This window comes from Indicator indicator, chromosome 19, assembly GCF_027791375.1.
Source record: "Indicator indicator isolate 239-I01 chromosome 19, UM_Iind_1.1, whole genome shotgun sequence".
Classification (NCBI taxonomy): Eukaryota; Metazoa; Chordata; class Aves; order Piciformes; family Indicatoridae; genus Indicator; species Indicator indicator.
Genome location: NC_072028.1, coordinates 21,282,525 through 21,309,285, shown reverse-complemented (window position 1 = coordinate 21,309,285; position 26,761 = coordinate 21,282,525). Strand labels below are relative to the sequence as shown.

The following is a 26,761-nucleotide window of genomic DNA, read 5'->3' as shown; positions in this document are numbered from 1 at the left end:
CTGCTGTGGGTGCCCTGCTGGAGCAGGGGGCTTGGGCTGGGTGAGCTCCAGAGGTCCCTTCCAGCCCTCACCATGCTGGGATCCTGGGATTCCAGGCTGGTATGGAGGGCCCTGGGTCATTAGTGGGACTCCAACCAATGTCCTGCCTGGGGCTGCACTGAGGGTGCAGGAGCCTGCCCTGGCTCATGCTGAGCTACAAACACAGCTCTGGACACAGAGGAGCAGAGCCTAGGAGAAGATGTAGGGCAGAAGGGGTTGCTAGGGCAGGCCACCTCCTCCCTGGGGTGAAGAAGGGCTGTGCCAGTCCAGAGCTGGGCTCACACCTAGCCAGGGATCCTGAGAGCTAAAGCAAGCAGCCAGACACCCAGCTCTGGGTGACAGGACACAGCTGCAGCCTCCCTCAGCTGGGCACTGCCCATGGGGATGCACCTTCAGCTCCCTGCTCTCCTCCAGGCTGCAGGGAGGAGCTGCTGAGTGGCACAGGTCCTGCCACTTGGGGCCTTCAGCCCTCACTGCAGCCCTGCCAAGCTGGCAGCAGGGAGGATGCTGCCAGGCTGGCACCAAGCAGAGCTGTGTCTTCAGCAGCTGGCAGGGAGAGGGCATCAGTGTGTCAGCCCTGGCAGGAGACAGGCAGGAGCTGGAAGCCATTTGGGAAAGAGGGACAGAGCAGCTCCAGCTCTGAGACATCCACACAAGCTGGGGTCACAGAATCAGGGAATGGGGTGGGCTGGAAGGGACCTTGCAAGGTCACCTTGTTCAGCACCATCCCCCTGCAGGGGAGAGGCACAGCTGCAACCAGAGCAGGGCCATGGAATCACAGAGCTGGCAGGGCTGGAAGGGAGCTCAAGGCTCAGCCAGCTCCAACCCCCTGCCATGGGCAGGGACACCTCACACCACAGCAGGTTGCTCACAGCCACCTCCAGCCTGGCTGCAAAAACCTCCAGGCAGGAGGCTTCCACCACCTCCCTGGGCAACCTCTGCCAGGCTCTCACCACCCTCCTGGCCAAGAATTTCTTCCTCACATCCAATCTGAAGCTCCCCAAGTCCACTGCACCTCCACTGCAACTCCTGAGCCTGGCCTGCAGCCCAAGAAGCCTGAACCTGCTGCAGGACCTTGCCCAGAAGATTTGCCTTCCCCCAGGAACTCTTCACCACTCTGCACCCAGCTCTGTCCCCAGAGCCCCAGGGACTGCACCACCAACTCCTACAGCATCCAAGCTCCTCTTCCAGAGCAGTGCCCCTGGGGAAACACAGCCAGGATCTGTCCTGCAGAGCAGCTTCTGCCTGAGCTGGAGCCTGCTGGGCCTGCTGCTCAGCATGGAGGAGCAGAGGGAAGGCCCTAGGGGAGCCCTGCAGCCCCCCCTGCACCCAAGCCCGCAAGGGAGAGTTTGCCCAAGCCCTGCTTTGGCCAGCTGTGGCCTGGTGGAGCCAAGAGCCCAGCTCTGAGCTGTCTCCCCACCCTCAAGGTGAAGAACTTCTAGCATCCAATCTGAGTCTACCCACTTCTAGTTCTGCTCCATGGATGCTGGGGTGCTGCAGATTCCTCCATTGTCCCAGCCCTGCTCCTCCCTGCTGCCCTCAATGCTCCACCAAAGCTGCTGCAGAGGGGCACAGCTGGAGGAGTGAAGGGGCAGGAAGAGGCTGTTCCAGGTCCTGGCAAAGCAGCTTCATTTCCAGGCAAGAGCTCTGAGGTCTCTCCTAGCCAGTGCTGGCTTGGGGCAGGCAGGAGTCTGCTCACACAGCCTGGGAGAGGTGACCCAGGACAAGAGGAAATGGCCTCAGGTTGCCCCAGGGCAGGTTCAGGTTGGCCATGGGGAACAATTTCTTCCCCTTGAGGGTTGAGCAAGGCCTGGCCCAGGCTGCCCAGGGCAGTGGTGGAGTGCCCAGCCCTGGAGGGGTTTCAAAGCCTTGGAGCTGTGGTGCTGAGGGCCATGGGTCAGTGGTGCCCTGGTGGGTCTGGATGATCTGCAAGGTCTCTTCCAACCCAAAGGGACTCTGTGGTTCCACCACCCTCAGCACATCCAGCTCACAGCCCTGGCATTTGTCACTCCTTTCCTGCTTTTCTCCCCATTTTTTTTCCCCTCCAACCCCCTCCCAGGCAGCCTGGCACAGGCCCAGGGGCAGTCCCTTGTGCTCCCCTCCTCCCCACCTTGTTCTCACCGTGCTGGGCACCACCAGGGGCACACCAGGCAGGGGGCTGTGGGCAGTTGCCCTGCTGGGGCTCAGCACCACGAAGGTGAAGGGCAGCTTCCCTCTGTTCTGCAGGGTCACCTCTGCCTCCATCACCACATCACACAGCTGCAGGGAGGAGAGAGGAGTGGGCAGTTAGACACAGGCCTGCCACTGGGCATCTCCTGCAGCTGGCACTGGGAGAGGAGCAAAGAGGGGCAGAGCAGCAGAGGAGAGGCAGGCACCTGATCCTCCCAGCTCCACCTGGGACCTCTTGGACCTGAGCTTTGTGGCATCCATGCAGAGGGGCAGCACCAACCCTCTGGGCACCAGGCATGAGAGCAGAGAGCTCTCTGCACCCCAAGGTGGCATCAAACCCTTGGCTGGAGCAGGGCAGGTGGCCATCAAGGCATCCCAGAGGTGACAAAGGCACCTGCCAGAGCTTGCAGGGACAGCCACAAGGGAGACAGAGCAACAAGCACAGGGCCAACAGCTGGAACCACCTGGGGGGGTGAGCTGAAAGGTGCAGTGGGGGTGACCCTGGGACATCCCCCCCAGCTCCAGTGGCTGGCAAGCTCCAGGGAACGTCCTCTTGGCTTTGTGCTGTTGATGAGCCAAGAGCAGCTCCCCTGCAGCTCAGGCTTTAGGAGCAGACCAGCAGATGGCTGCTGGAGGGCACAGCCCTCTGGGGACCACCTCTGGCACCTTGGAGAGGAGGACTGCCCAGCTTTGCTGGGGGGAGACGAGCATTCCAAGCCAGCTTGGAAGCAGAATGCATCACCCAAAGGTTGTGCTTCCAGCCCATGGAGCCCAGCACAGCAGCTGGCCCTGGAGCTAGAGGGGGAGCAGCCCCCAGCAGCCATGGCTGCAGGTGAGGGAGAACCTTGCAGTACCTGCAGCCCGACGTCCAGCTCTGTGGGGTCCAGGAGGTAGCTGATGAGTGAGGCCTCCCCACTCAGCCTGACCTCGTAGCTGGGGCCTCCCTGCACCCTGCAGAGGGCTGTGGCACAGGCCACAATGTTGGGGTGGCCAAAGAAGCTGAAGGTGACCTGCTGGCTCTGGCCTGGCTGCAGCAGCCCGTGCAGTGGCAGCACATCGAACACCTGGGGTGGGGAGGAGAGGAGGAGAGGAGGAGAGGGTGAGCAGGGAGAGGGAGGGAAGCAGAAGAGCTGCCATGGCCTGGGGCAAAGTGCAGCTGTGGCTGGAAGGGGCCCTTGCCTCCAGCACAGAGGCAAAAACTCCTCCTGAGCTCATCCCACAGCTGTGGGGCTCTGCTCGGCAGGGGGGAGAGGCCAGGGGAGAAGCCTTCTCCCAGCCTCCCCAATTAATTGATGCATTAATTAATGCACCACATGCAAGTCACCTGGGAGGTCTCCTGGCAGCAAGAATAATTCTCTCTGCCTCACAGCTTGGCTTGAAAACCTTTCTTACTGCCTGGAGAACCACACCAGGGCCTGAGCTGAGAAGTCCTTGGAGCTGGGGGAGGGGAGTGGGGACTCCAGCCCCGGGGGGGTGATTCCATCCCAGCTGCTCTGCCTCCTGATGCTCCTCACTCCCTGATTTGCACTCTGCTGCCTCTCCAGATGCTACAGGAGAAGCTACTCTCAGATGTCCTCTCCACCACTTGATTAGTGCCAGGGTGAATGAGATGTGAAGGTTCTGGCCAGCAGGGCCAGGGAGGTTCTCCTCCCCCTCTGCTCTGCCCCAGTGAGGCCACACCTGGAGGCCTGTGCCCAGTTCTGGGCTCCCCAGTTCCAGAGGGACAGGGATCTGCTGGAGAGAGTCCAGGGGAGGCTGCAAAGCTGCTGAGGGGCCTGGAGCAGCTCTGTGAGGAGCAAAGGCTGAGAGCCCTGGGGCTGAGAGCCTGCAGAAGAGCAGCCCCAGAGGGGAGCTGAGCAATGCTCAGCAAGAGCTGAAGGAGCTGTGGGGGGCAAGAGGCTGGGGCCAGGCTCTGCTCAGTGGTGCCCAGGGACAGGCCAAGGGGCAGAGGGCACAGACTGGCACCCAGGAGGTTCCATCTGAGCAGGAGGAGAAAGTTGTTTGGTGTGAGGGTGGAGGCCTGGAGCAGGCTGCCCAGAGAGGTTGTGGAGTGTCCTTGTGTGGAGAGCTTCCAACCCCCCCTGGGCATTGTGCTGCTGGGCAAGCTGCTGTGGGTGCCCTGCTGGAGCAGGGGGCTTGGGCTGGGGCATCCCCAGAGCTCCCTTCCAGCCCTCCCCCTGCTGGGATCCAGGGATTCCAGGCTTTTTGGTGCCAGACTGGGAGGTGTATTCCAGAAGATCTACCTTTGCTTCCAGGGAGTCATCTGCACCTGCTGGCTCCTGGGCAGGATCCCCTGCTGCTGCCAGGCCTTGGGCTGGCTCCTCCACATCCCCCTCGTGGGAGCAGCTCCCTGCAGATGCTGAGCACTCTGAGCAGGCTGCCTCCTCCTGTGCTGCTTGGGCTTGGATGAAGGATTTGGGAGCTGGGAGGCTGCACCTGGAAGAGAACCTCGCTGTGAGCAGGGACCTGCTCCAGCAGCTGCTTGGTGGCACCTGGGGCTGTCACCTCGTGTCTGCCACCACCCCCAGGCTCTGAGATCCCACACAAAGAGCTCTCAGCCTGCCTCCTGCTTTCTGAGGCTGCTGGGGACAGAGCTCCCCACACCCACCTCCCAAAATAGAGGAGCTTGAAGTCACACCACCTCAGCAGGGGAAGATTCACACAGGATGAGTGGGACTCTGCCAGCTCAGCCTGGGACACAGCCACCAGCATCACAACTGTCACCTCCAAACCCCACCAGGGAGGCCTGAGCTCCCTGCAGCCACTGCCAGCACCAGGGACATAAGCCAGAAGCCACCACCCAAGGCACTGACTGCAAGACTTCAGCAGTGCTGAGGCTGCTTCCCCACTGCATGGTCCCTGCAGGTGCAGCATCCTTCCCCGAGCCCCCAGGGACCCCCCAGGAGGTACAGCCACAGCCCTGGGGGGCAACTAACCTCCCACCAAAGCAGGAACCCTCCTCAGGTTGGCATGGGGCAAAGCAGCAGAGATCAGATGCCCAGGAGGGACCTCCCCAGGAGCCAGCAGTGCCCTCCTGCAGCCCAGCAGGCAGCCCTGAGGAGTGCAGCCCAGCCAGAGGAGTGTGGGCAGCAGGGCAGCAGAGGGGATTCTGCCCCTGGGCTCTGCTCTGCTCACACCTCACCTCCAGTCCTGCCTCCAGCTCTGCTGTCCCCAGCAGAAGGAGGACACAGAGCTGTGGAGTGAGGCCAGAGGAGGCCACAAAGATGCTCCAAGGGCTGGAGCAGCTCTGCTGGGAGGCCAGGCTGAGGGAGCTGGGGGTGTGCAGCCTGCAGAGGAGAAGGCTCCAGGGGGACCTCAGAGCTGCCTGCCAGGACCTGAAGGGATCCTGCAGGAAGGCTGCAGAGAAACTTTTGCTGAGGGGGTCTAGAGCCAGGCCAAGGGGGAATGGTTTGGAGCTGAGGCAGAGCAGGGTTAGAGTGGAGCTGAGGAAGAAGTTGTTCAGTGTGAGGGAGGTGAGACTCTGGCACAGGCTGCCCAGGGAGGCTGTGGCTGCCTCCTGCCTGGGGGTGCTCAAGGCCAGGCTGGATGAGGCCTGGAGCAGCTGAGCCTGGCTGAGAGCTGCCCCTGCCCATGGTGGGGAGCTTGGAGCAGATGATCTCTGAGGTCCTTTCCAACCTCAACCATTCTATGGTTCTATGATTCTAACACCCAGAAGGACAGAGCAAAATCTCCTTCCATGAACTGTCAGCATGGTCCTCATGGGAGTGTGGTCCCAGGTCCTGCTGAGCAAGGCAGAATGAGGCCTCTGACCCAGTCCCAAGGGACAGGCTCCATCTGGGGATCATCCTTAAGCTGGCTGCTGCTCAAGTGTTGCCCCAGGAGATGTGGCTGGGCCCTGTGGCTGCCTCCCCCTTGGGGGTGTTCCAGGCCAGGCTGGAGGAAACCTGGAGCAACCTGCTGCCTGCAGGGGAGGTTGGATAACCTTCAAAGATGCCTTTCAGCCCAAACCATTCCATGATTCTTTATGATCAGAAGCAACCCAAAAGACCTAAGCACAGCCAGAAGAGAAGCAAAGCCCTGAAGGGAGCACAGAGTCTTCTCCTGCAGAGAAGCAACATCTTTAGGGCTTCTCTCCTGGCCAAGGCAAAGCTGCCTGGGTGCTGCTGAGGCTCTCTGATGCTTGGTTAGATGCCTGGGTGCAAGGGTAGGTGGCTGGGTGCTCCAATCCTGGTGATCTCACCTTCCCCCTGCTTTGCAGGGGTTTGGAATCTGGAGGTCCCTTCCAACCCCTTCCATTCTGCCACTCATGAGACCTGAATGTTTGGTGCCCTCCATGCCAGCCTCAGCAGTTTCACCTGATCATTCCCAGTGCCCCCAGTGCTTCATGTGGGCCAGGATTAGTATCTGCCCTGCTGTCCAGTCCTTAGTCACCCATTGGAGGTGTCAACAGCTTGGAGATCTTCTCCCTTGCCAGCTCTGTCACAGGCAACCACATGGAGGCTGCTGAGGGCCCCAGGGGCACTTCACTGCTGCTTCATACAAACAGAGAATTGTCAGGGCTGGAAGGGAGCTCAAGGCTCATCCAGCTCCAACCCCCTGCCATGGGCAGGGACACCTCACACCACAGCAGGTTGCTCACAGCCACCTCCAGCCTGGCTGCAAAAACCTCCAGGCAGGAGGCTTCCACCACCTCCCTGGGCAACCTCTGCCAGGCTCTCACCACCCTCCTGGGCAAGAATTTCTTCCTCACATCCAATCTCAATCTCCCCACTTCTACTTTTGCTCCATCCCCCCCAGTCCTGTCACTCCCTCACACCCTCCAAAGTCCCTCCCCAGCTTTCTTGGAGCCCCCTTCAGATCCTGCAAGGCCACCAGAAGGTCTCCTGGGAGCCTTCTCCTCTCCAGCCTGCACAACCCCAACTCTCTCAGGCTGTCCTCAGAGCAGAGCAGCTCCAGCCCTCTGCTCCTCCTCCTGGCCCTTCTCTGGACACCTTCCAGCACCTCCAGAGCCTTCCTGGAACAGAGGCTCCAGCACTGGACCCAGAGCTCCAGGTGTGGTCTGAGCAGAGTGGAGCAGAGGGGCAGAATCCCCTCCCTGGCCCTGCTGGCTATGAACATGCAGAGCAGCACAGGGAGCTGGCAAACCCCCCCCCCACCCACACACCCAGTGCCAAGGAGCCAGCCAAGGGGCTGTGCCAGGCCCTCTGAAGCAGAGGTGCCATCCTGCCAGATGCTCAGGACCCTCAACTGCTACCATCTCAGCAGAGTTGGGTGGCTCAGCACCAGCTGGAAGGTCCTGCAGGCTCAGGCCCAGCCAAGTCAATGTAGGTGGGGACAGGGTCACCAACAGCTGGGAACTGATCCAGCACTCAGCTACCCAAACCCCTCCCCTGGCTCTAACATCACAGCAGGGTAAGGACAGCCTGGCCCAGGAGCAGCCCCCAGAGGGGATGAATCCCACCCAGGCTCTGCTGTAATCTCTGCTTTCTCTGCTGTCAGGAAATGTCTGCAGCATTGCTCCAGCATCCAACCCACAGTTCCCCCCTTTAAGCTGCTAATTAAAGCCCAGTCTAAGTCACCAGGAGATGCCAGAGGCCTCCAAGCAGAGCTCACAGCTCCACTCCTCCTTCCTTCCCTGCCCACCTCCCACCACCTGCCCCTGCAGATGTTCCTCTGCCTTTTAGGCTCTGTTCTTGAAGGTGCCACACACCAGGAAGGACCATGCTAAGGACTTCTTGCTCCTTGCTGTGAGTGAGCTTCCCAAGATTTCTCCTCCAGAGCCTCCCCAGGACCATGCTAAGGACTTCTTGTCCCTTGCTAGGACCCAGCAGTGAATGAGCTTCCCAAGGTCCTGTCCTTCAGAGCCTCCCCAGGACCATGCTAAGGACTTCTTGTCCCTTCCTAGGACACAGCTGTGAGTGAGCTTCCCAAGGTCCTCTCCTTCAGAGCCTCCCCAGGACCATGCTGAGGAATTTTTGTCCCTTGCTAGGACCCAGCAGTGAATAAGCTGCCCCAGGGCTCAGGTCCTCCCCTTCAGAGCCTCCCCAGGACTATGCTAAGGACTTCTTGTCCCTTCCTAGGACCCAGGTATGAAAGAGCTACCCCAGGGCCCAGGTCCTGTCCTCCAAGGCCTCCCCACAGCCACAGCTCATTCCCAGCAGCTCATCTCCCCTGAGGCAGATCCCAGCTCCCCCCCAGAGCTGCTGATTGATGCTCTCTGTGATGAGGAACAGCAGCACTCCAGTGCCCCACAGCTGACTCTGCTCCATTCCCTAGGGCAGGATGGAAAAACCATTTGCTACTCTAATTAAAACTGTCCAGAGCAGACTTTTGGGGACTGTGCAGAGAGGCCAGGGTGGGAGGAACAGCTGGAACTGTGGTTACAGATGTTCTCCAGCATGCCTCCAAGATTGCTCTTGGGCCTTGGAAACCACAGCCCAGCACTGCCTGGCCCTGCTCCCATGGGTGTTCAGCCCCCAGTACTCCCAACCAAGCTCCCATGGCTGCAGCACAACCTGCTGGGGCACTGTGAACCACTCAGCAGCTGCTGTGTGGCTGTGACCTGCAGGTGAAGGGATGAAAAGCATCTCCAAGGTGATGTCAGCCCCAGGCCACAAAGCTCTGCCAAGGCAGTTTCCCACACCAGCTTTGCCTCCCAGGACAACCAGAATGGGCTGCAGCAAAGCAGCTGCAAGAGCCTGGGCCAGCAGCACACAGGATCCCAGGATCCCAGGATGGGGAGGGGTGGAAGGGACCTCTGGAGGTCACAAATGGTTTGGAAGGCTGCAGGCTGAGAGGGGGAGTCAGGTTGTGGTGGGGTACCAGAGAGGGAGGAATGAAGGCAATCACCTGGGGAAGTGGAAGCAGGAGTGGTCAGGAGAGCATCTGGGCTGTGAGCTCAGCCAGCCTGAGCAGAAGGCTGCCTGGGAAAGGAACTCTGTCCTGAGCAGCTTTCTGTTCAGAGCAGCTCTGGGCAGGGGGCACCGAGGAGGGAGTCAGCCCTGCAGTACCTGGAGGCAGGCTGGCAGGGGGGTGGGGAAGGGAGCTCTGGGGATCCCCCAGCCCAAGGACACCTACTGCCTGAGCACAGCTGGAGGAGGTGTTGACAGAACCACAGAATGGGTTGGCTTGGAAGGGAGCTCAAGGCTCAGCCAGTTCCAAGCCCCCTGCCATGGGCAGGGACACTTCCCACCAGCTCAGGTTGCTCAGAGCCACATCCAGCCTGGCCTTAAAAACCACTCTGCAGGGAGGAGCTGCTGAGTGGCACAGGTCCTGCCACTTGGGGCCTTCAGCCCTCACTGCAGCCCTGCCAAGCTGGCAGCAGGGAGGATGCTGCCAGGCTGGCACCAAGCAGAGCTGTGTCTTCAGCAGCTGGCAGGGAGAGGGCATCAGTGTGTCAGCCCTGGCAGGAGACAGGCAGGAGCTGGAAGCCATTTGGGAAAGAGGGACAGAGCAGCTCCAGCTCTGAGACATCCACACAAGCTGGGGTCACAGAATCAGGGAATGGGGTGGGCTGGAAGGGACCTTGCAAGGTCACCTTGTTCAGCACCATCCCCCTGCAGGGGAGAGGCACAGCTGCAACCAGAGCAGGGTCATAGAATCACAGAACTGTCAGGGTTGGAAGGGAGCTCAAGGCTCAGCCAGCTCCAACCCCCTTGCCATGGGCAGGGACACCTCACACCACAGCAGGTTGCTCACAGCCACCTCCAGCCTGGCTGCAAAAACCTCCAGGCAGGAGGCTTCCACCACCTCCCTGGGCAACCTCTGCCAGGCTCTCACCACCCTCCTGGCCAAGAATTTCTTCCTCACATCCAATCTCAATCTCCCCACTTCTACTTTTGCTCCATCCCCCCAGTCCTATCACTCCCTCACACCCTCCAAAGTCCCTCCCCAATTGGTCAGGGCCCAGGGCAACAACTTGGGCTGTGCAAAGCACAGGCAGGACAACAGCAAGGAGAAGTGCTTGAAGGAGAGGGCAGAGGTGACCTTACCTCCTCCTGGGTGGTGGCAGCAGCAGCCAGCAGTAGTGGACAGGCAGTGGGCTGCAGTTGGTCATCTCCAGGCTCTGCACAGCTTCGGTGTCATTCAGGATGCAGCCAAAGTCCACAGCCATGGTCTGGAAGTGCAGGTTGGGGAAGTAGACTTCTCCCCGCACCATCACCTGCTCCTTGTGAGGGTGCTCAAGGAACTGGATCCTCAGAGCCTGCTCCACTTGCCAGGTACTCAAACCCTCTGAATAAGCAGGGTTAAAGCTGATGCAGAGGTGAAGTTCCTCCCCTGCCTCCAGCTTCATGGGCTGCAAAGAGATGAAGAGCATCCAGCACCCATGAGATGACATCCCAAGGGCTCATGGCATGAAACACAGAATCACAGAGCTGTCAGGCTTGGAAGGGACATCAAGGCTCATCCAGTTCTTATCCCTGGACCTATTCCAGGTCAGGTTGTTTGGGCTTGTGATCAACCTGCTCTGGCTGCAGATGTCCCTGCTGAGTGCAGGGAGCTTGGACTGGGTGAGCTTGAAAAGTCCCTTCCAACCTCTAGCTCTCAGTGGTTCAAATAGAATCAGAGAATCAAAATGTCAGGGTTGGAAGGGAGCTCAAGGCTCAGCCAGCTCCAACCCCCCTGCCATGGGCAGGGACACCTCACACCACAGCAGGTTGCTCACAGCCACCTCCAGCCTGGCTGCAAAAACCTCCAGGCAGGAGGCTTCCACCACCTCCCTGGGCAACCTCTGCCAGGCTCTCACCACCCTCCTGGCCAAGAATTTCTTCCTCACATCCAATCTTAATCTCCCCACTTCTACTTTTGCTCCATCCCCCCCACTCCTATCACTCCCTCACACTCTCCAAAGTCCCTCCCCAGCTTTCTTGGAGCCCCCTTCAGATCCTGCAAGGCCACCAGAAGGTCTCCTGGGAGCCTTCTCCTCTCCAGCCTGCACAACCCCAACTCTCTCAGGCTGTCCTCAGAGCAGAGCAGCTCCAGCCCTCTGCTCCTCCTCCTGGCCCTTCTCTGGACACTTCCAGCCCCTCCAGAGCCTTCCTGTGTATGGCAATGCTCAAAGGGTGACCCCAAGCTGACCTTCAGCTCTGCCTTCATTGTCTTCCCAGACTGCACCTGGCTGCCAGCCCCACTGCTGTCCCACCCCACCTCAGGCTTCAGCCCCCAATCCTCACCCAAAGCAGCACCCTGGCAGGCCAGGGCCAGTTGCCCTGACTCCAGAGGCACTCCCTGCTCCTCACAGCACAGGGGACAGGGCACTGCAGCCTCCCCTGGCACAGGAGAGGTGCCCATGCCCACAACAAGTGTCTGGCAGAGCCTGTGCCCAACACCTGGCACTGGCAACGGGGCAGGGGGCAGGCAGTGGCTGGAGGAACCTCCTCAGCCCTCCCAAAGGCAGGGCTGCCCTTGAAGGGATTAAGCTGCTCTTGAGGAGCAGACAGACATCTGAGGGAGGCTGCTGGGATGGTTTCCAGGAGACAATTTTACTCCAAGGCTTGCCCAGACCTAGTTGCTTGGTGCCTTCTCCTCATGTCTTAGAACCTGCTGTAGCAGGGTGGGAGCTGGATTCTTCTAGCAAGGAATAACTGGGAGGACAAGAGGGCCTTAAGCTGCCCTCAGGGGAGGTTTAGGTTGGCCATGAGGAACAATTCCTTCCCCAGATGGGTTGTCAAGGCCTGGCCTAGGCTGCCCAGGGCAGTATAGAGTCCCCATCCCTGGAGGGGGTTTCAAAGCTGTGGAGATGTGGTGCTGAGGGCTGTGGCTTGGTGGTGCCCTGGCAGTATTGAGTGAACAGCTGGATCTGATGGTCTGAAAGGTCTCTTCCAACCAAAACAATTCCATGATTCCATTCCCAGTTCGCTGATACCTTCTTGCCTCCAGCAGCTTGTTTTGAATCTGATTTAGTTCAGGCCAGTCCCCTGCTGCCTACTGAATGAACCTCTCTCCTGGAGGACTTCCCAACAGAAAGGCACCACCACGCTGCTCCCTCTTCACACCCCACCAGCAGCAAGGCCCAGGGCTGCTCACCTGACCAGGGAAGGGCAGCAGATCCACATCAGAGATTGAGAAAGGTTGCTCCAAGGCCAGGATGATGCTGAGTGGTAGGGAGGAGATGTTCTTCAAAGAGAGAGGCTGGTACTGAGGGCTCAGGACATCACCTGGTGCCTACAAAATGGGACAGAAGGGAAAAACAACCTCCAGTGGCCATGGAGCAACTTCCCCTCCTGCTGTACTGCCAACCCTTCAGCCCCCAGGGAGCACTCAGCTCCCTTTGACTTGCAAAACGATGCCATCAGTTCCTGGGCCAAGAAACGAAGCTTCACAAAGATCCCCTCCCCTCCCTTCTGCTCCAGGAAGGCTCTGGAGGGGCTGGAAGGTGTCCAGAGAAGGGCCAGGAGGAGGAGCAGAGGGCTGGAGCTGCTCTGCTCTGAGGACAGCCTGAGAGAGTTGGGGTTGTGCAGGCTGGAGAGGAGAAGGCTCCCAGGAGACCTTCTGGTGGCCTTGCAGGATCTGAAGGGGGCTCCAAGAAAGCTGGGGAGGGACTTTGGAGGGTGTCAGGGAGGGATAGGAGTGGGGGTGTGGGAATAAAACTAGAAGTGGGGAGATTGAGATTGGATGTGAGGAAGAAATTCTTGGCCAGGAGGGTGGTGAGAGCCTGGCAGAGGTTGCCCAGGGAGGTGGTGGAAGCCTCCTGCCTGGAGGTTTTTGCAGCCAGGCTGGAGGTGGCTGTGAGCAACCTGCTGTGGTGTGAGGTGTCCCTGGGCATGGCAGGGGGTTGGAGCTGGCTGAGCCTTGAGCTCCCTTCCAGCTCTGACAGTTCTATGATCCTATGATTCGTGGACACAGGAGAAGCTTTTTCCCCTCCACCCCACAGCCTCCAGCCAGCAGGCAGGGCTGCAGTGCCAGGGACTCACCTTCTCCACCCGGAACATGACTGCTGTGGAGGACATCTGCAGGGCAGGAGCAATGAACTGGCAGCTGATGGCCACCTGCATGATCTGGGTCCTCCTGGCCTCCCTGCCCACCACAGCATGGCACAGCAGCTGCTCTCTCACCACCTGCAGGGAGAAGCCATCTGGCACCTGGGGGCTGCTGGAGCAGGGGGATCCCCAGAGCTCCCTTCCCCACCCCCCTGCCAGCCTGCCTCCAGGTACTGCAGGGCTGACTCCCTCCTCGGTGCCCCCTGCCCAGAGCTGCTCTGAACAGAAAGCTGCTCAGGACAGAGTTCCTTTCCCAGGCAGCCTTCTGCTCAGGCTGGCTGAGCTCACAGCCCAGATGCTCTCCTGACCACTCCTGCTTCCACTTCCCCAGGTGATTGCCTTCATTCCTCCCTCTCTGGTACCCCACCACAACCTGACTCCCCCTCTCAGCCTGCAGCCTTCCAAACCATTTGTGCTGCACTTGCACAGCAGGGACCTGAGCTCTTGGTCAGCCTGAGGAGCATTCAGTTCTCAGGACCCAAGGAAGGTGGAGAGCCTGCTCCCAGGCTGAGTGCAGGAGCCAGGCAGGCAAAGCTGAGCTCACAGCTCCCCTCCCTCCAACAACCCAGGCAAGACATCCTCAGCAGTGTGCTCCACATCTCAGTGCCTTCTTCTCCTCTTCGCCAAAGCCTTTGGGGCTCAGAGCTGCACAGGGACAGCTTCATCTCAGGCAGCCAGGTGAGCACCCAAAGGTTCTTCAAGCTACTGTGGGGGCAGCCCTTTAAAACCCCTTTCAAAGCATTAGCAGCAGCAGGAGCTTCATCTAGAGCTGTTCCACATTGAATCATTGACTGCCTTGGGGTTGGGAGGGACAAGTCAAGGTGGCAGGGGAAGAGAGGACATCCTAAGCCTTAAAACCAAAAGCAGGGAGGTGATGAGGAAGGGATGGAAACTCAGCAATGAGTGGGACTGAAAGGAGCTCCATTTCAGCAGCCACCCAGCTGCCACCAAGGGAGAGTCTCCAGGTGCTCTGCAGAGCCTCCTGTGCCAGGCAGCAAACAGGGCAGAAGATTCTGCAGCTGGCTCAGGGCAATGCCAGGCACTGATACAGGCTGGGCAGGGACTGGCTGGAGAGCAGCCCTGAAGGAAAGGCCTTGGGGGTGCTGGGGGAGGAGAAGCTCAGCAGGAGCCAGCAGTCAGCCAAACAGAGAGCCAAACAGAGCCTGGGCTGCAGCAGCAGAAGTGTGGCCAGCAGGGCCAGGGAGGGGATTCTGCCCCTCTGCTCCACTCTGCTCAGACCACACCTGGAGCTCTGGGTCCAGTTCTGGAGCCTCTGTTCCAGGAAGGCTCTGGAGGGGCTGGAAGGTGTCCAGAGAAGGGCCAGGAGGAGGAGCAGAGGGCTGGAGCTGCTCTGCTCTGAGGACAGCCTGAGAGAGTTGGGGTTGTGCAGGCTGGAGAGGAGAAGGCTCCCAGGAGACCTTCTGGTGGCCTTGCAGGATCTGAAGGGGGCTCCAAGAAAGCTGGGGAGGGACTTTGGAGGGTGTGAGGGAGTGATAGGAGTGGGGGGGATGGAGCAAAAGTAGAAGTGGGGAGATTGAGATTGGATGTGAGGAAGAAATTCTTGCCCAGGAGGGTGGTGAGAGCCTGGCAGAGGTTGCCCAGGGAGGTGGTGGAAGCCTCCTGCCTGGAGGTTTTTGCAGCCAGGCAGGAGGCAGCCACAGCCTCCCTGGGCAGCCTGTGCCAGAGTCTCACCTCCCTCACACTGAACAACTTCTTTCTCAGCTCCACTCTAACCCTGCTCTGCCTCAGCTCCAAACCATTCCCCCTTGGCCTGTCTCAGACACCCTCAGCAAAAGTTCCTCTGCAGCCTTCCTGCAGGATCCCTTCAGGTCCTGGCAGGCAGCTCTGAGGTCCCCCTGGAGCCTTCTCCTCTGCAGGCTGCACACCCCCAGCTCCCTCAGCCTGGCCTCCCAGCAGAGCTGCTCCAGCCCTTGGAGCATCTTTGTGGCCTCCTCTGGCCTCACTCCACAGCTCTGTGTCCTCCTTCTGCTGGGGACAGCAGAGCTGGAGGCAGGACTGGAGGTGAGGTGTGAGCAGAGCAGAGCCCAGGGGCAGAATCCCCTCTGCTGCCCTGCTGCCCACATTGGAGGTGATCTGCTGGGGGAAAGCTCAGCCCTTGTGAGGGACCTCACCTGGGGAGTGCTGGAGAAGCCTTCCAGCACCACCTCCATCGTCTGGCCTGGGCTCAGCTCCATCCTCGCTGGCCGAAGCTGAAACACAGGGCGGGGAGCCGCGGGGCCTCGGGGGGAAGCTCTGCTCTTGGTGGTGCTGCCGGCAGGGAGCCGCCGGCGCTGGGCAGGCAGGGAGCAGCCTCCCGTGGTCCAGAAGAGCTGCTGGGGGCGGCGGCCCCGGTTGGTTATCTTGAAGCTGTAGCAGCAGGGAGCCAGGCTGCAGGAGAAGCAGAGGGGGGAAGTGGCAGGAGAGCTGCTGCTGCCCAGCTCCAGCGCCCTGCTGGGGTTTATCTGATCACACTCCTGGCTGGGGAACCACCTCTGAAGGGTTTCACCTTGCTCAAAGCCTCAGCAAAGAGCCAGACCTTGGCTGCCTCCAGGTTTATCAGCAGCCAGCAGCTGCTCTGTCTGCATGCAGCAAGGGTGAGCTTCATCAAGAATCTCTCTCAGCTGCTGTGGACAGAGGAGCTCCAGCTTTGGGCACTTAATACCTGCTGGAGAGGCTCCAGAGCAGGGACACAGAGGTGAGCAGAGGCTGCAGAACCTCCCCTGTGGGGCCAGGCTGGGAGAGTTGGGGCTGTGCAGCCTGCAGAAGAGAAGGCTGCAGGGAGACCTTAGAGCAACCTTCCAGCACCTGAAGGGGTTCCAGGAGAGCTGGGGAGGGACTTGGGACAAGGGCTGGCAGTGCCAGGACGAGGGATGAGTAGAGGGCTGTAAAACCTCTGCTGTGGGGCCAGGCTGGGAGAGTTGGGGCTGTGCAGCCTGCAGGAGAGAAGGCTGCAGGGAGAGCTGAGAGCTGCAGCTGAAGCTCTGCAGGGGAGCTGCAGGCAGGCTGGGGAGGGACTGTTCAGAAGGGGCTGTGGGGATAGGCCCAGGGGCAATGGTTTGGAAGTGGAGCAGGGCAGAGTTAGCTTGGAGCTCAGGAAGCCTGACAGTGGGAGGCACCTTGGAAAAACATTCACAGCTTCACAGCTGGCACTGGGCTGGGAGGGACCCTCCAAGGGCATCCTGCCCACCCCCCTGCAGGCAGCAGGGACACCTCCAGCTGCAGCAGGCTGCCCAGGGACACAGCCAGGCTGAGCTTGAATGGCTCCAGGGCACCTCCCTGGGCAACCTGTGCCAGTGTCTGCCCAGCCTGATGGTGCAGAGCTCCCTGCTGCTGTCAGCAGGAGCTGGGGGGAGCCCTACCTGAGGTGAGTGCCCAGGCTGAGCTCGGGTGCCAAGGGCCGGTCGGGGACGATGGTGGTGCCGACACCGAGGGCCTGGAGGGGGATGGCACAGCCATGGCTGTGCTCCACCAGCAGCTGCACCTCGGCCTGGCACTGCCCCGTGTCAGCCAGCCTGGCTATGACAGCCACAGCCACCTCTCCCTCGGGGGGGATCACTCCTTGGCTTGGTTCCACCCTCCAGCACGAGCCTCTGCCAGCCTGCAAGAGAGCAGGGAAGCACCAACTGAGCCTGGACACCACACAGCCCTTGGGCTCCTGGGGGCTGGAGGGGCAAAGATGTGAAGGGGAAGGAGCCAGGAAGGCTTCATTTGCCTCCAGCTGAGCTGGGGTGGGGACAGGGGGGCTGTAAATCCCCTGGGCCACCCTCCTCTCACACTCTGCCCTCATTAGAGGCACAGAATGGTTTGGGTTGGAAGGGACCTCCAAAGGGCATCCAGTCCTCAGCTTGGGTCAGTGTCCCCCAGCCCAAGGGGCACTCACCCCAGCAGAAGCTTATTTGCCCCTCCAGTCTCCCTGGGAAGGGAAGCCTCTTTCTCTTTCCTGGCTGCCTGAGAGCTGTGGCTGGGTTAGGCTCAAGGATCAAGGCTCAAGGCCAGAGGAAGCCAGGACAGCTCCAAGCCCTCTGCAGCAGCCTCTTGGGTGGGGGATGCTGCTGAGAGCCTGAAGGGTCACTCAGAAGCACAGACAGCATCAGGTTGGAAGGGACCCTCCAAGGTCATCCAGTCCAACCCCCCTGTAGGCACCAGGGACATCCCCAACCAGAGCAGGTTGCTCACAGCCTCAACCAACCTCACCTGGAATGGTGCCAGCCAGGGGGCAGCTCCCACCTCTCTGGGCAACCTGGGCCAGGCTCTCCCCACACTCAGGGTCAAACATTTCTCCCTTCTCTCCATTCTCCATCTCCCTCTTTCAGTTCAAACCATTCCTCCTTGGCCTGGCACAACAGACCCTGCTCCAAAGTCTGTCCAGAGCTTTCTTAGAGCCTCTTCCAGCACTGCAAGGCCACCAGAAGGTGTCCCTGGAGCCTTCTCCAGGCTGCCCAAGCCCAACTCTCTCAGCCTGGCCTCACAGCAGAGCCCTGCCAGCCCTGCCAGCTCCACCAGGTCCCTGTCTGTGCTGTGCTGAGGACTCCAGAGCTCCAAAGGGGTTTGGGGCTGGCATGACATCAGCCAGGATTCCTGGAGCAATCAAGGAGCCAAACTGATTGACTGCTCCAAACAACTTCAGCTGCAATGGTCCCAGGGATGGAGCATCTCCCACCTCTCTGGGCCACAGTTACTGTCCCAGGATAAATGAGGACCACTCCAGCAGGATAAATCATGACCTTCAGCTCCTAGCTTGGCTGTGTTTGGTCATGACAGCTTCTGGGGTTATCATCTCTGGAGCAGCTCTGTGAGGAGCAAAGGCTGAGAGCCCTGGGGCTGAGAGCCTGCAGAAGAGCAGCCCCAGAGGGGAGCTGAGCAATGCTCAGCAAGAGCTGAAGGAGCTGTGGGGGGCAAGAGGCTGGGGCCAGGCTCTGCTGAGTGGTGCCCAGGGACAGGCCAAGGGGCAGAGGGCACAGACTGGCACCCAGGAGGCTGCCATGGGAACCTGTGGCCTTCAGACAGGTTCTAGCTCTTGTTCTCAGGCACAGGCCAGGGGGTTGCAGGAGAATCACAGAATGGTTTAGGTTGGAAGGGACCTCAGAGAGCATGTCCAGAGAAGGGCCAGGAGGAGGAGCAGAGGGCTGGAGCTGCTCTGCTCTGAGGACAGCCTGAGAGAGTTGGGGTTGTGCAGGCTGGAGAGGAGAAGGCTCCCAGGAGACCTTCTGGTGGCCTTGCAGGATCTGAAGGGGGCTCCAAGAAAGCTGGGGAGGGACTTTGGAGGGTGTGAGGGAGTGATAGGAGTGGGGGGGATGGAGCAAAAGTAGAAGTGGGGAGACTGAGATTGGATGTGAGGAAGAAATTCTTGCCCAGGAGGGTGGTGAGAGCCTGGCAGAGGTTGCCCAGGGAGGTGGTGGAAGCCTCCTGCCTGGAGGTTTTTGCAGCCAGGCTGGAGGTGGCTGTGAGCAACCTGCTGTGGTGTGAGGTGTCCCTGCCCATGGCAGGGGGTTGGAGCTGGCTGAGCCTTGAGCTCCCTTCCAACCCTGAGATTCTATGAGATCATCTGCTCCAAGCTCCCCACCATGGGCAGGACTCTCAGCCAGGCTCAGCTGCTCCAGGCCTCATCCAGCCTGGCCTTGAGCACCCCCAGGCAGGAGGCAGCCACAGCCTCCCTGGGCAGCCTGTGCCAGAGTCTCACCTCCCTCACACTGAACAACTTCTTCCTCAGCTCCACTCTAACCCTGCTCTGCCTCAGCTCCAAACCATTCCCCCTTGGCCTGTCTCTAGACCCCCTCAGCAAAAGTTCCTCTGCAGCCTTCCTGCAGGATCCCTTCAGGTCCTGGCAGGCAGCTCTGAGGTCCCCCTGGAGCCTTCTCCTCTGCAGGCTGCACACCCCCAGCTCCCTCAGCCTGGCCTCACAGCAGAACAGATCCAGCCCTCTGCTCATCCTCGTGGCCCTTCTCTGGACCCCATCTGAGAGCTCCTGTGGTCAGGGGGAAAGAAATCATGCTGTCCAGCCTGCTGCCACCAGCAGCTCTCCTTCACAGAATCCTAGCTGAAGGTGCCAGGCTCTGCTGAGTGGTGCCCAGGGACAGGCCAAGGGGCAGAGGGCACAGACTGGCACCCAGGAGGTTCCATCTGAGCAGGAGGAGAAAGTTGTTTGGTGTGAGGGTGCTGGAGGCCTGGAGCAGGCTGCCCAGAGAGGTTGTGGAGTGTCCTTGTGTGGAGAGCTTCCAACCCCCCCTGGGCATTGTGCTGCTGGGCAAGCTGCTGTGGGTGCCCTGTTGGAGCAGGGGGCTTGGGCTGGGTGAGCTCCAGAGGTCCCTCTGCCATTCTCTGACTCCAGGCTTGTGCTGCCCCTGCTGTGCAGCTTTCCCTCTGCCTCCTGCTGGCACAGGGCAGCTCACTTCCCAAGGAGCCCTCTGATAGCTCCGCTCCAGAGGGGAATCTGCAAGTCTGCTGCCTGGCAAAGCTCTTGTACCAACCAGGAGCTCCAGGAGAGCTGGGGAGGGACTTTGGACAAGGGCTGGCAGTGCCAGGATGAGGGACAATGGCTTGGAGCTGGGAGAGGGGAGAGTGAGAGTGGAGAGGAGGAAGAAATTGTTGTCAGTGAGGGTGGGGAGACACTGGCACAGGTTGCCCAGGGAGGCTGTGGCTGCCCCCTCCCTGGAGGTGTTCAGGACCAGGCTGGATAAGGCTCTGAGCAAGCTGTGCTGGTGGGAGGTGTCCCTGCCCATGGCAGGGGGGTGGAGCTGGAGGATCTCTGAGGTCCCTTCCAACCCAACCCATTCCATGATTCTATGTACAGACTCCCCACAGCCAGTGGAGAGGAGAGGGGCAGAGGGAAGCCTGTGCAGGAGGTCACTTCAGGTCACTCCCAAGTGAAATTTTCTACTAAAAGATTCATCCCAGCTTGCTGAGCTCATTCTCTTTCCTCCCATAAAGCAAAAGGAGAGCTCAGCAGCAGCAGCAGTTTGCACACCAGGACACTCAGCACCATGGAGCAGTGCACAGAGGGAGGCTGCCAGGAGGATGGAGACTCCCTTGGTACCAGCAGTGCCATGGAGAAGACAAGGGGTGCTGGGGACAAGTTCCTGCTGGGGAGATTCCCATTGGGCTCCAGAAGGAAAGGTGTCCCCCTGAGCACAGCCAGGCACTGGAATCACCTCCAGGGCAAGCAGTGCAGTCCCTGTGCTGGGCACTGTCCAGCCCCAGCTTGCCAGGCTGCTGTGCCAGCTCAGGCTGTCCCCAGAGCCAGGCTCCTCTTACCATGTGCTGCTGGAACACTTCTTGCTTGCTCTCTCAGCCAGCCAGGTGGAAAAATTCCACATGAAACCCAAGCTCCAGGCTGCTACAGAGCAGACATCTCCCTTGGAACCCTCCCCCCCCCCAGATACTCACCACCTGTGCCCAGAAGGGTGCAGGGATTGGGCTCTGATTGCAGAGGTGCAGGCTCTGGGAGGCATCCTGCAGCACTTGGATGCTGCCAAAATGGATCCTCTTGGGATGCACAGAGACCACTGGGCCCTCTCCAATGCTCACCAAATGGATCTCCTGCTCCAACAAGCAGTGAGGAGAGAGAAAAGTAAAACAAACCCCAAAAACCACAGCAGGGAAAGCTGAGAAAGGGCTTAGGAAGCCCTCAGGGTGCTCCTGGGCAGGGGACGACTGTGGCTGGTGGAGCTTTCAGTCTGTAAGACTGGAGCAGAAGGCCTGGAACAAGTGTGGGGGGCTTGGAGGGACCCCACCTGAGAGCTCCTCTGGTCAGGGGGAAAGAAATCAGGCTGCCCAGCCTGCTGCCACCAGCAGCTCTCCTGCGTGGAAACCTAGCTGAAGGTGCCAGGCTCTGCTCAGCGGTGCCAAGGGGCAGAGGGCACAGACTGGCAGCCAGGAGGTTCCACTTGAGCAGGAGGAGAAAGTTGTTTGGTGTGAGGGTGCTGGAGGCCTGGAGCAGGCTGCCCAGAGAGGTTGTGGAGTGTCCTTGTGTGGAGAGCTTCCAACCCCCCCTGGATGTGTTCTGTGCCCTGCCCTGGGTGCCCTGCCCTGGCAGGGGGCTTGGACTCCATCTCCAGAGCTCCCTTCCAACCCCTCCCATTCTGTGACTGTGTGACCTGGGGAGAGGAGCAGAGGGAGGAGACCCTGAGGAATCACAGAGCTGTCAGGGCTGGAAGGGAGCTCAAGGCTGAGTGCTTTGTGGGGGTGCAGATGTTCTCCAGAGAAGGAGACTCCACAACCTCTCTGGGCAGCCTGTTCCAGGCCTCCAGCACCCTCACAACACAGAAGCTTCTACTCCTGCTCAGGTGGAACCTCCTGGGTGCCAGTTTGTGTCCATTGGTCCTTGTGCTGTCCCTGGGCACCACCCCAAAGAGCCTGGCACCTCCATCCTGGCACCTTCATCCTGGCACCCACCCCTCAGATATTTACAGACATTGCTCAGATCCCTCTCAGCCTTCTCCTCTGCACACTAACCAGCCCCAGGGCTCTCAGCCTGTCCTCACAGCAGAGCTGTTCCAGTCCCTTCACCACCCTCCCAGCCTCTGTTGGACTTTCTCCAGCAGTTCCCTGTCCTCCCTAACCTGGGGAGCCCTGAACTGGCCACAACCCTCCAGCTGTGGCCTCAGCAGGGCAGAGCAGATGCTTCAAGTAGGGATGAGCAAAACACTTCCCTTGCTCTCAGACCCCCTGCCCCACTGTGGGGTCCACCACACCAGCTCCATCCCTTGACTCCCCACCCAGGAGGACACCACCTTGGCACCACTCTCTGCCATGGATCTCTTCTTTCCTTTGCCCACATCAGGCCTGGGCTCCAAGTTCCTTTGTTTTCTGCCCCAGGAGGCTGAGTGGCACAGAGCAGACATCCCCCCCCTGCCCCCCAGCACTCACCACAGGGGACTCTGCACACCCAAACATCACCACATGGGCAACAGTGTCCTGCTCTCCTGGCACCTGGGCTTCCAGGGTCAGGGGCACCTCCAGGGAGCTGTGAGGTTGAATGATGCCACAGGGCATGGGGCTGGAGTAGAGCACAGCAGCATCCTCCTGGAGTGCCTGGAAGGGGCAGAAGCAGGGAATGGGTTGGGTGGGAAGGGACCTTCAAGGTCATCCAGTCCAAGCCCCCTGCACTCAGGGGCAGGAAGCAGGGTGGGGAGAGGACATCCTGAGCCTTAAAACCAAAAGCAGGGAGGTGGTGTGGAAGGGATGGAAGTTCAGCAATGAAAGGAGCTCCATTTCTGAGTAGCCACCCAGCTGCCACCAAGGGAGAGTCTCCAGGTGCTCTGCAGAGCCTCCTGTGCCAGGCAGCAAACAGGGCAGAAGGTCCTGCAGCTGGCTCAGGGCAATGCCAGGCACTGATGCAGGCTGGGCAGGGACTGGCTGGAGAGCAGCCCTGAAGGAAAGGCCTTGGGGGTGCTGGGGCAGGAGAAGCTCAGCAGGAGCCAGCAGTCAGCACTTGCAGCCCAGAGAGCCAAGCAGAGCCTGGGCTGCAGCAGCAGAAGTGTGGCCAGCAGGGCCAGGGAGGGGATTCTGCCCCTCTGCTCCACTCTGCTCAGACCACACCTGGAGCTCTGGGTCCAGTGCTGGAGCCTCTGTTCCAGGAAGGCTCTGGAGGGGCTGGAAGGTGTCCAGAGAAGGGCCAGGAGGAGGAGCAGAGGGCTGGAGCTGCTCTGCTCTGAGGACAGCCTGAGAGAGTTGGGGTTGTGCAGGCTGGAGAGGAGAAGGCTCCCAGGAGACCTTCTGGTGGCCTTGCAGGATCTGAAGGGGGCTCCAAGAAAGCTGGGGAGGGACTTTGGAGGGTGTCAGGGAGTGATAGGACTGGGGGGGATGGAAGTGGAAGTGGGGAGATTGAGATTGGATGTGAGGAAGAAATTCTTGCCCAGGAGGGAAGAGCCCTTCAAGGAGGAGGAGCACAGAAGGCAGGGAGCTGAGCTGTGTTCAGCTGTGGGGCTGCAAGCAAAGGCCAGCAGCTGCTCTGTGCCTACCCCCAACCCTAAACTCCTCTTCCAGCACTGCAAGGCCACCAGAAAGTCTCCCTGGAGCCCTCTCCAGGCTGCCCAAGCCCAACTCTCTCAGCCTGACCTCACAGCAGAGCCCTTCCAGCCCTGCCAGCACTGCTGTGGCCTCCCCTGGCCCTGCTCCACCAGGTCCCTGTCTGTGCTGAGGGCTCCAGAGCTGCCCCAGCACTGCAGGGGGGATCTCAGCAGAGCACAGCAGAGGGGCAGAATCCCCTCCCTGCCCCTGCTGCCCACACTGCTGGGGATCAGCCCAGGACAGGCTGGGGCTGGACTGGCAGCACTCAGTGCTGGCTGATCTCCAGCTTTGCTCCCCCAGCACCCCCAAATCCTTCTCCTCAGGGCTGCTTTCCAGCCTGGGCTGACACTAGGAACTAAACTTCATGGCAGAGTGACCTTTGAGAAAGGTTTCAACCTCTTAGCACCTCCACAGCAGCAACTCAGAGTCAGATTTTTACATCCCTAAGAGAAAGCTGAAAGGCACATACCAAGAAGCAAGCCTTGGATGGCTTCAGGGGGCTCCAGGAGCTGCTGCACCCACAAACTGCCACTCTTGGGCTGGCAGAGCAACTTTTCCCAGCCCTGAGTTCCCCTGCATGACAGCACCCAAAGCCCAGAGCAGAAACAGCTTCCTAAGAGCTGAAATTGCAGCCTGAGGTTGACAAGCAGGAAGGTCCCCATCCGCCTGCTCCCTGAGGTTGCATTCAGTTGGGTTCCTGCTCTCAGCAAAGCTTTAGGTGGTCCTGGAAATCACCAAAGTCTCTCCCAAAGCCCTTTTCCTCCCAGCCAAAGCCCTGGCTGCGAGCTGAGGGCAGGAGGTACCTGAGGCAGCAGCCCATAGCAGCCTGGCAGGTCGCTGTCGTTCACCAGGGTCAGCAGCTGCTGGGCAGGGAGCTTCAGGTAGCAGCGGCCAAAGGGCACCACAGGACTGGGCACAGTCACAGCAGGGACCACACACCTGGGCAGAGAGATGCCAAAGGCACTGGAGACAGAGGAGAGGGCATCCCTGCTCCTCCCAGGGCAAGGAAGGCAGCAGGACAGAGCAGCAGGAGGTTAGGGGTTGGATGTCAGGAGCTGTGCAGGGCGTGGGGAGGGGCTGGAGATGCTCAGCACAGTCAGGGGTTTGTGCAGATGCCTCCTCAGGGCTGGGATTCAATGAGGGTGAGTCAGCAAAGGACCCAGAACCTCCAGCTCAGCTGCAAATGCCCTGACAGCCTGGTCAGAAGGTGCTCAGCTCCTTGAGAAGTCCTTAGCACAAAGCCAGGCTTTGGCAGAGGGCTCTGCAGAGTCACCAGCATGGGGCTGGCCTGAAGAATCCCAGGCTGAGAGGATGTGAGGGGTGGGAAGGGACCTCTGGAGAGCTTCCAGTCCAACCCCTGCCAGAGCAGGACCATGGAATCCAGCACAGGTGACACAGGAACACATCCAGCCAGGGCTGGAAAGGCTCCAGAGCAGGAGACTCCACAACCTCTCTGGGCAGCCTGCTCCAGGGCTCTGTCCCCCTCCCAGTGCAGAAGTTCCTCCTCCTGCTGAGGTGGAACCTCCTGTGCTGCAGTTTCCATCCATTGCCTCTTGTGCTATGCCAGGGCACAGTGAGCAGAGGCTGTCCCTGGCCCTTCCTTCCTGCCCCCCAGCCCTCAGCTCTGGATAGACATTGAGCAGATCCCTCTCAGCCTTCTCCTCTGCAGACTCAGCACCCCCAGGGCTCTCAGCCTCTCCTCCCCAGGCAGTGCTGCAGTCCCTTCAGCAGCCTTGGAGCCCTCCCTTGGACTCTCTCCAGCAGATCCCTGTCCCTCTGGAACTGGGGAGCCCAGAGCTGGATGCAATATTCCAGCTGTGGCCTCCCCAGGGCAGAGCAGAGCAGAGGGGGAGGAGAACCTCCCTGGCCCTGCTGGCCACCCTCTGCTGAATGCCCCCCAGGACCCCCTTGGCCTTCTTGGCCCCCAGGGCACATTGCTGTGCCATGCAGAACTTGCTGCCCAGCAGCACTGCCAGCTCCTTCTCCTTGGGGCTGCTCTCCAGCAGATCCCCTCCCAGCCTGTCCTGCTGCATCTGTCACTGTCACACAGGCACTGCACATCTCTGTGGCCATCAACTGTCTGGACTTTCTCTGGACTCCACAGCCTCTTGTAGAGGATGGGAAGCCCTCAGAGTGCAGCCCAGAAGCTGCCAAGTGCCCAGCCAGAGCATGGAGCCCTGGCCCAGAGCTGTCTGAAGGGCACCTTTGCCTCTGGAGGCTTACAAGGACCCTCCCAATGGTCTCAGGTAGCTGGGAAGGGTCTGGAGAAGAGGGCTGGGGAGGAGCAGCTGAGGGAGCTGAGTGTTGTTCACTCTGGAGAAGAGGAAGCTGAGGGGAGACCTCATTACTCTCTACAGCTCCCTGAGAGGAGGCTGCAGTGAGGTTGGGGTTGGGCTCTGCTCCCAAGGAGCAAGCAACAAAACAAGAGGACATAACCTCAAGTTGCCCCAGGGCAGGTTCAGGTTGGCCATGAGGAACAATTTCTTCCCCTTGAGGGTTGTCCAGGCCTGGCCCAGGCTGCCCAGGGCAGTGCTGGAGTCTCCATCCCTGGAGGGGTGTCATAGCCATGGAGCTGTGGTGCTGAGGGCCATGGGTTGGTGGTGCCCTGGCAGTGCTGGGGTTGAGGGTTGGACTTAAAGGTCTTAAAGGCCTCTTCCAATCAAAGCAAATCTATGATTCCAATAATGCAACAGAATGTCTGTGCCCTTCAGGGAAATGCTCAGGGCCAGGCCTGTCCACTCTGGGGAGGTGCTCCTCAGGATGGGTGCCTTCAAACCCTGCTCTTCCCAGCTCTGGCTGGGCACAAGCAGCTGAGGAAGCAAAGCTGCTCCTCCTCTCATTGAGCTGCAGCCACCAAGCCACCTGCAAGGGGTTGGCTGGAGGAGGAGAGCTGAGGAGCTGCAAGGAGGGGGCTGGTACCTGGCTGTGAGAGGCAGTGACAACAGCTCCTGGCCCACACCATCCACGTCCACCACCAGTGCCAGCTCATAGGTGCCCACAGTGTTGGAGCACAGGGTGACCTGGGGGGAGAGCACAGAGCCAAACACTTCAGCACTTCCCTCTGCTGGGGGCCTCCCATCCCCACCCTATGGGAAGCAAAGGGAGGGCTTGGCCAGAGCTCTGCTGCTGATCCAGGGGCAGAGCACCAAAGGGGCTTCTGGTTGGAGCTGCTTTGGGACATCCCTTGGGCACTTCCCAGGCTGTCTGTGAGATGAATGCAAGCAGGACAAGGCCAGGAGATGAATGCAAGCAGGACCAGAGCAGGAGATGAATGCAAGCAGGACAAGGCCAGGAGATGAATGCAAGCAGGACCAGGTCATGTGTGAGATGAATGCAAGCAGGACCAGGCCAGGAGATGAATGCAAGCAGGACCAGGCCAGGAGATGAATGCAAGCAGGACCAGAGCAGGAGATGAATGCAAGCAGGACCAGGCCAGGAGATGAATGCAAGCAGGACCAGGCCAGGAGATGAATGCAAGCAGGACCAGGTCATGGTGAGATGAATGCAAGCAGGACCAGGCCAGGAGATGAATGCAAGCAGGACCAGGCCAGGAGATGAATGCAAGCAGGACCAGGCCAGGAGATGAATGCAAGCAGGACCAGAGC

At 60.0% G+C, this 26,761-nt stretch overlaps 1 protein-coding gene across 1 annotated transcript in view; it reads right to left on the bottom strand.

Annotated features, from left to right (window-relative positions):
• Positions 1–26,761, bottom strand: part of HYDIN (HYDIN axonemal central pair apparatus protein) — a gene marked incomplete at its 3' end in the record, with an annotated part of 127,387 nt that overhangs the window by 42,215 nt on the left and 58,411 nt on the right. The window contains exons 14-26 of the mRNA XM_054389669.1: positions 26,076–26,176; positions 23,960–24,095; positions 22,014–22,178; positions 20,532–20,684; positions 16,508–16,746; positions 15,281–15,536; positions 13,083–13,226; positions 12,196–12,333; positions 10,182–10,465; positions 8,554–8,571; positions 4,452–4,656; positions 3,063–3,272; positions 2,161–2,298 (exon numbers count right to left, since the gene is read on the bottom strand). Of these exons, the coding sequence (XP_054245644.1) occupies positions 2,161–2,298; positions 3,063–3,272; positions 4,452–4,656; positions 8,554–8,571; positions 10,182–10,465; positions 12,196–12,333; positions 13,083–13,226; positions 15,281–15,536; positions 16,508–16,746; positions 20,532–20,684; positions 22,014–22,178; positions 23,960–24,095; positions 26,076–26,176 (2,187 nt within the window). The remainder of the gene's footprint in view (positions 1–2,160; positions 2,299–3,062; positions 3,273–4,451; positions 4,657–8,553; positions 8,572–10,181; positions 10,466–12,195; positions 12,334–13,082; positions 13,227–15,280; positions 15,537–16,507; positions 16,747–20,531; positions 20,685–22,013; positions 22,179–23,959; positions 24,096–26,075; positions 26,177–26,761) is intronic.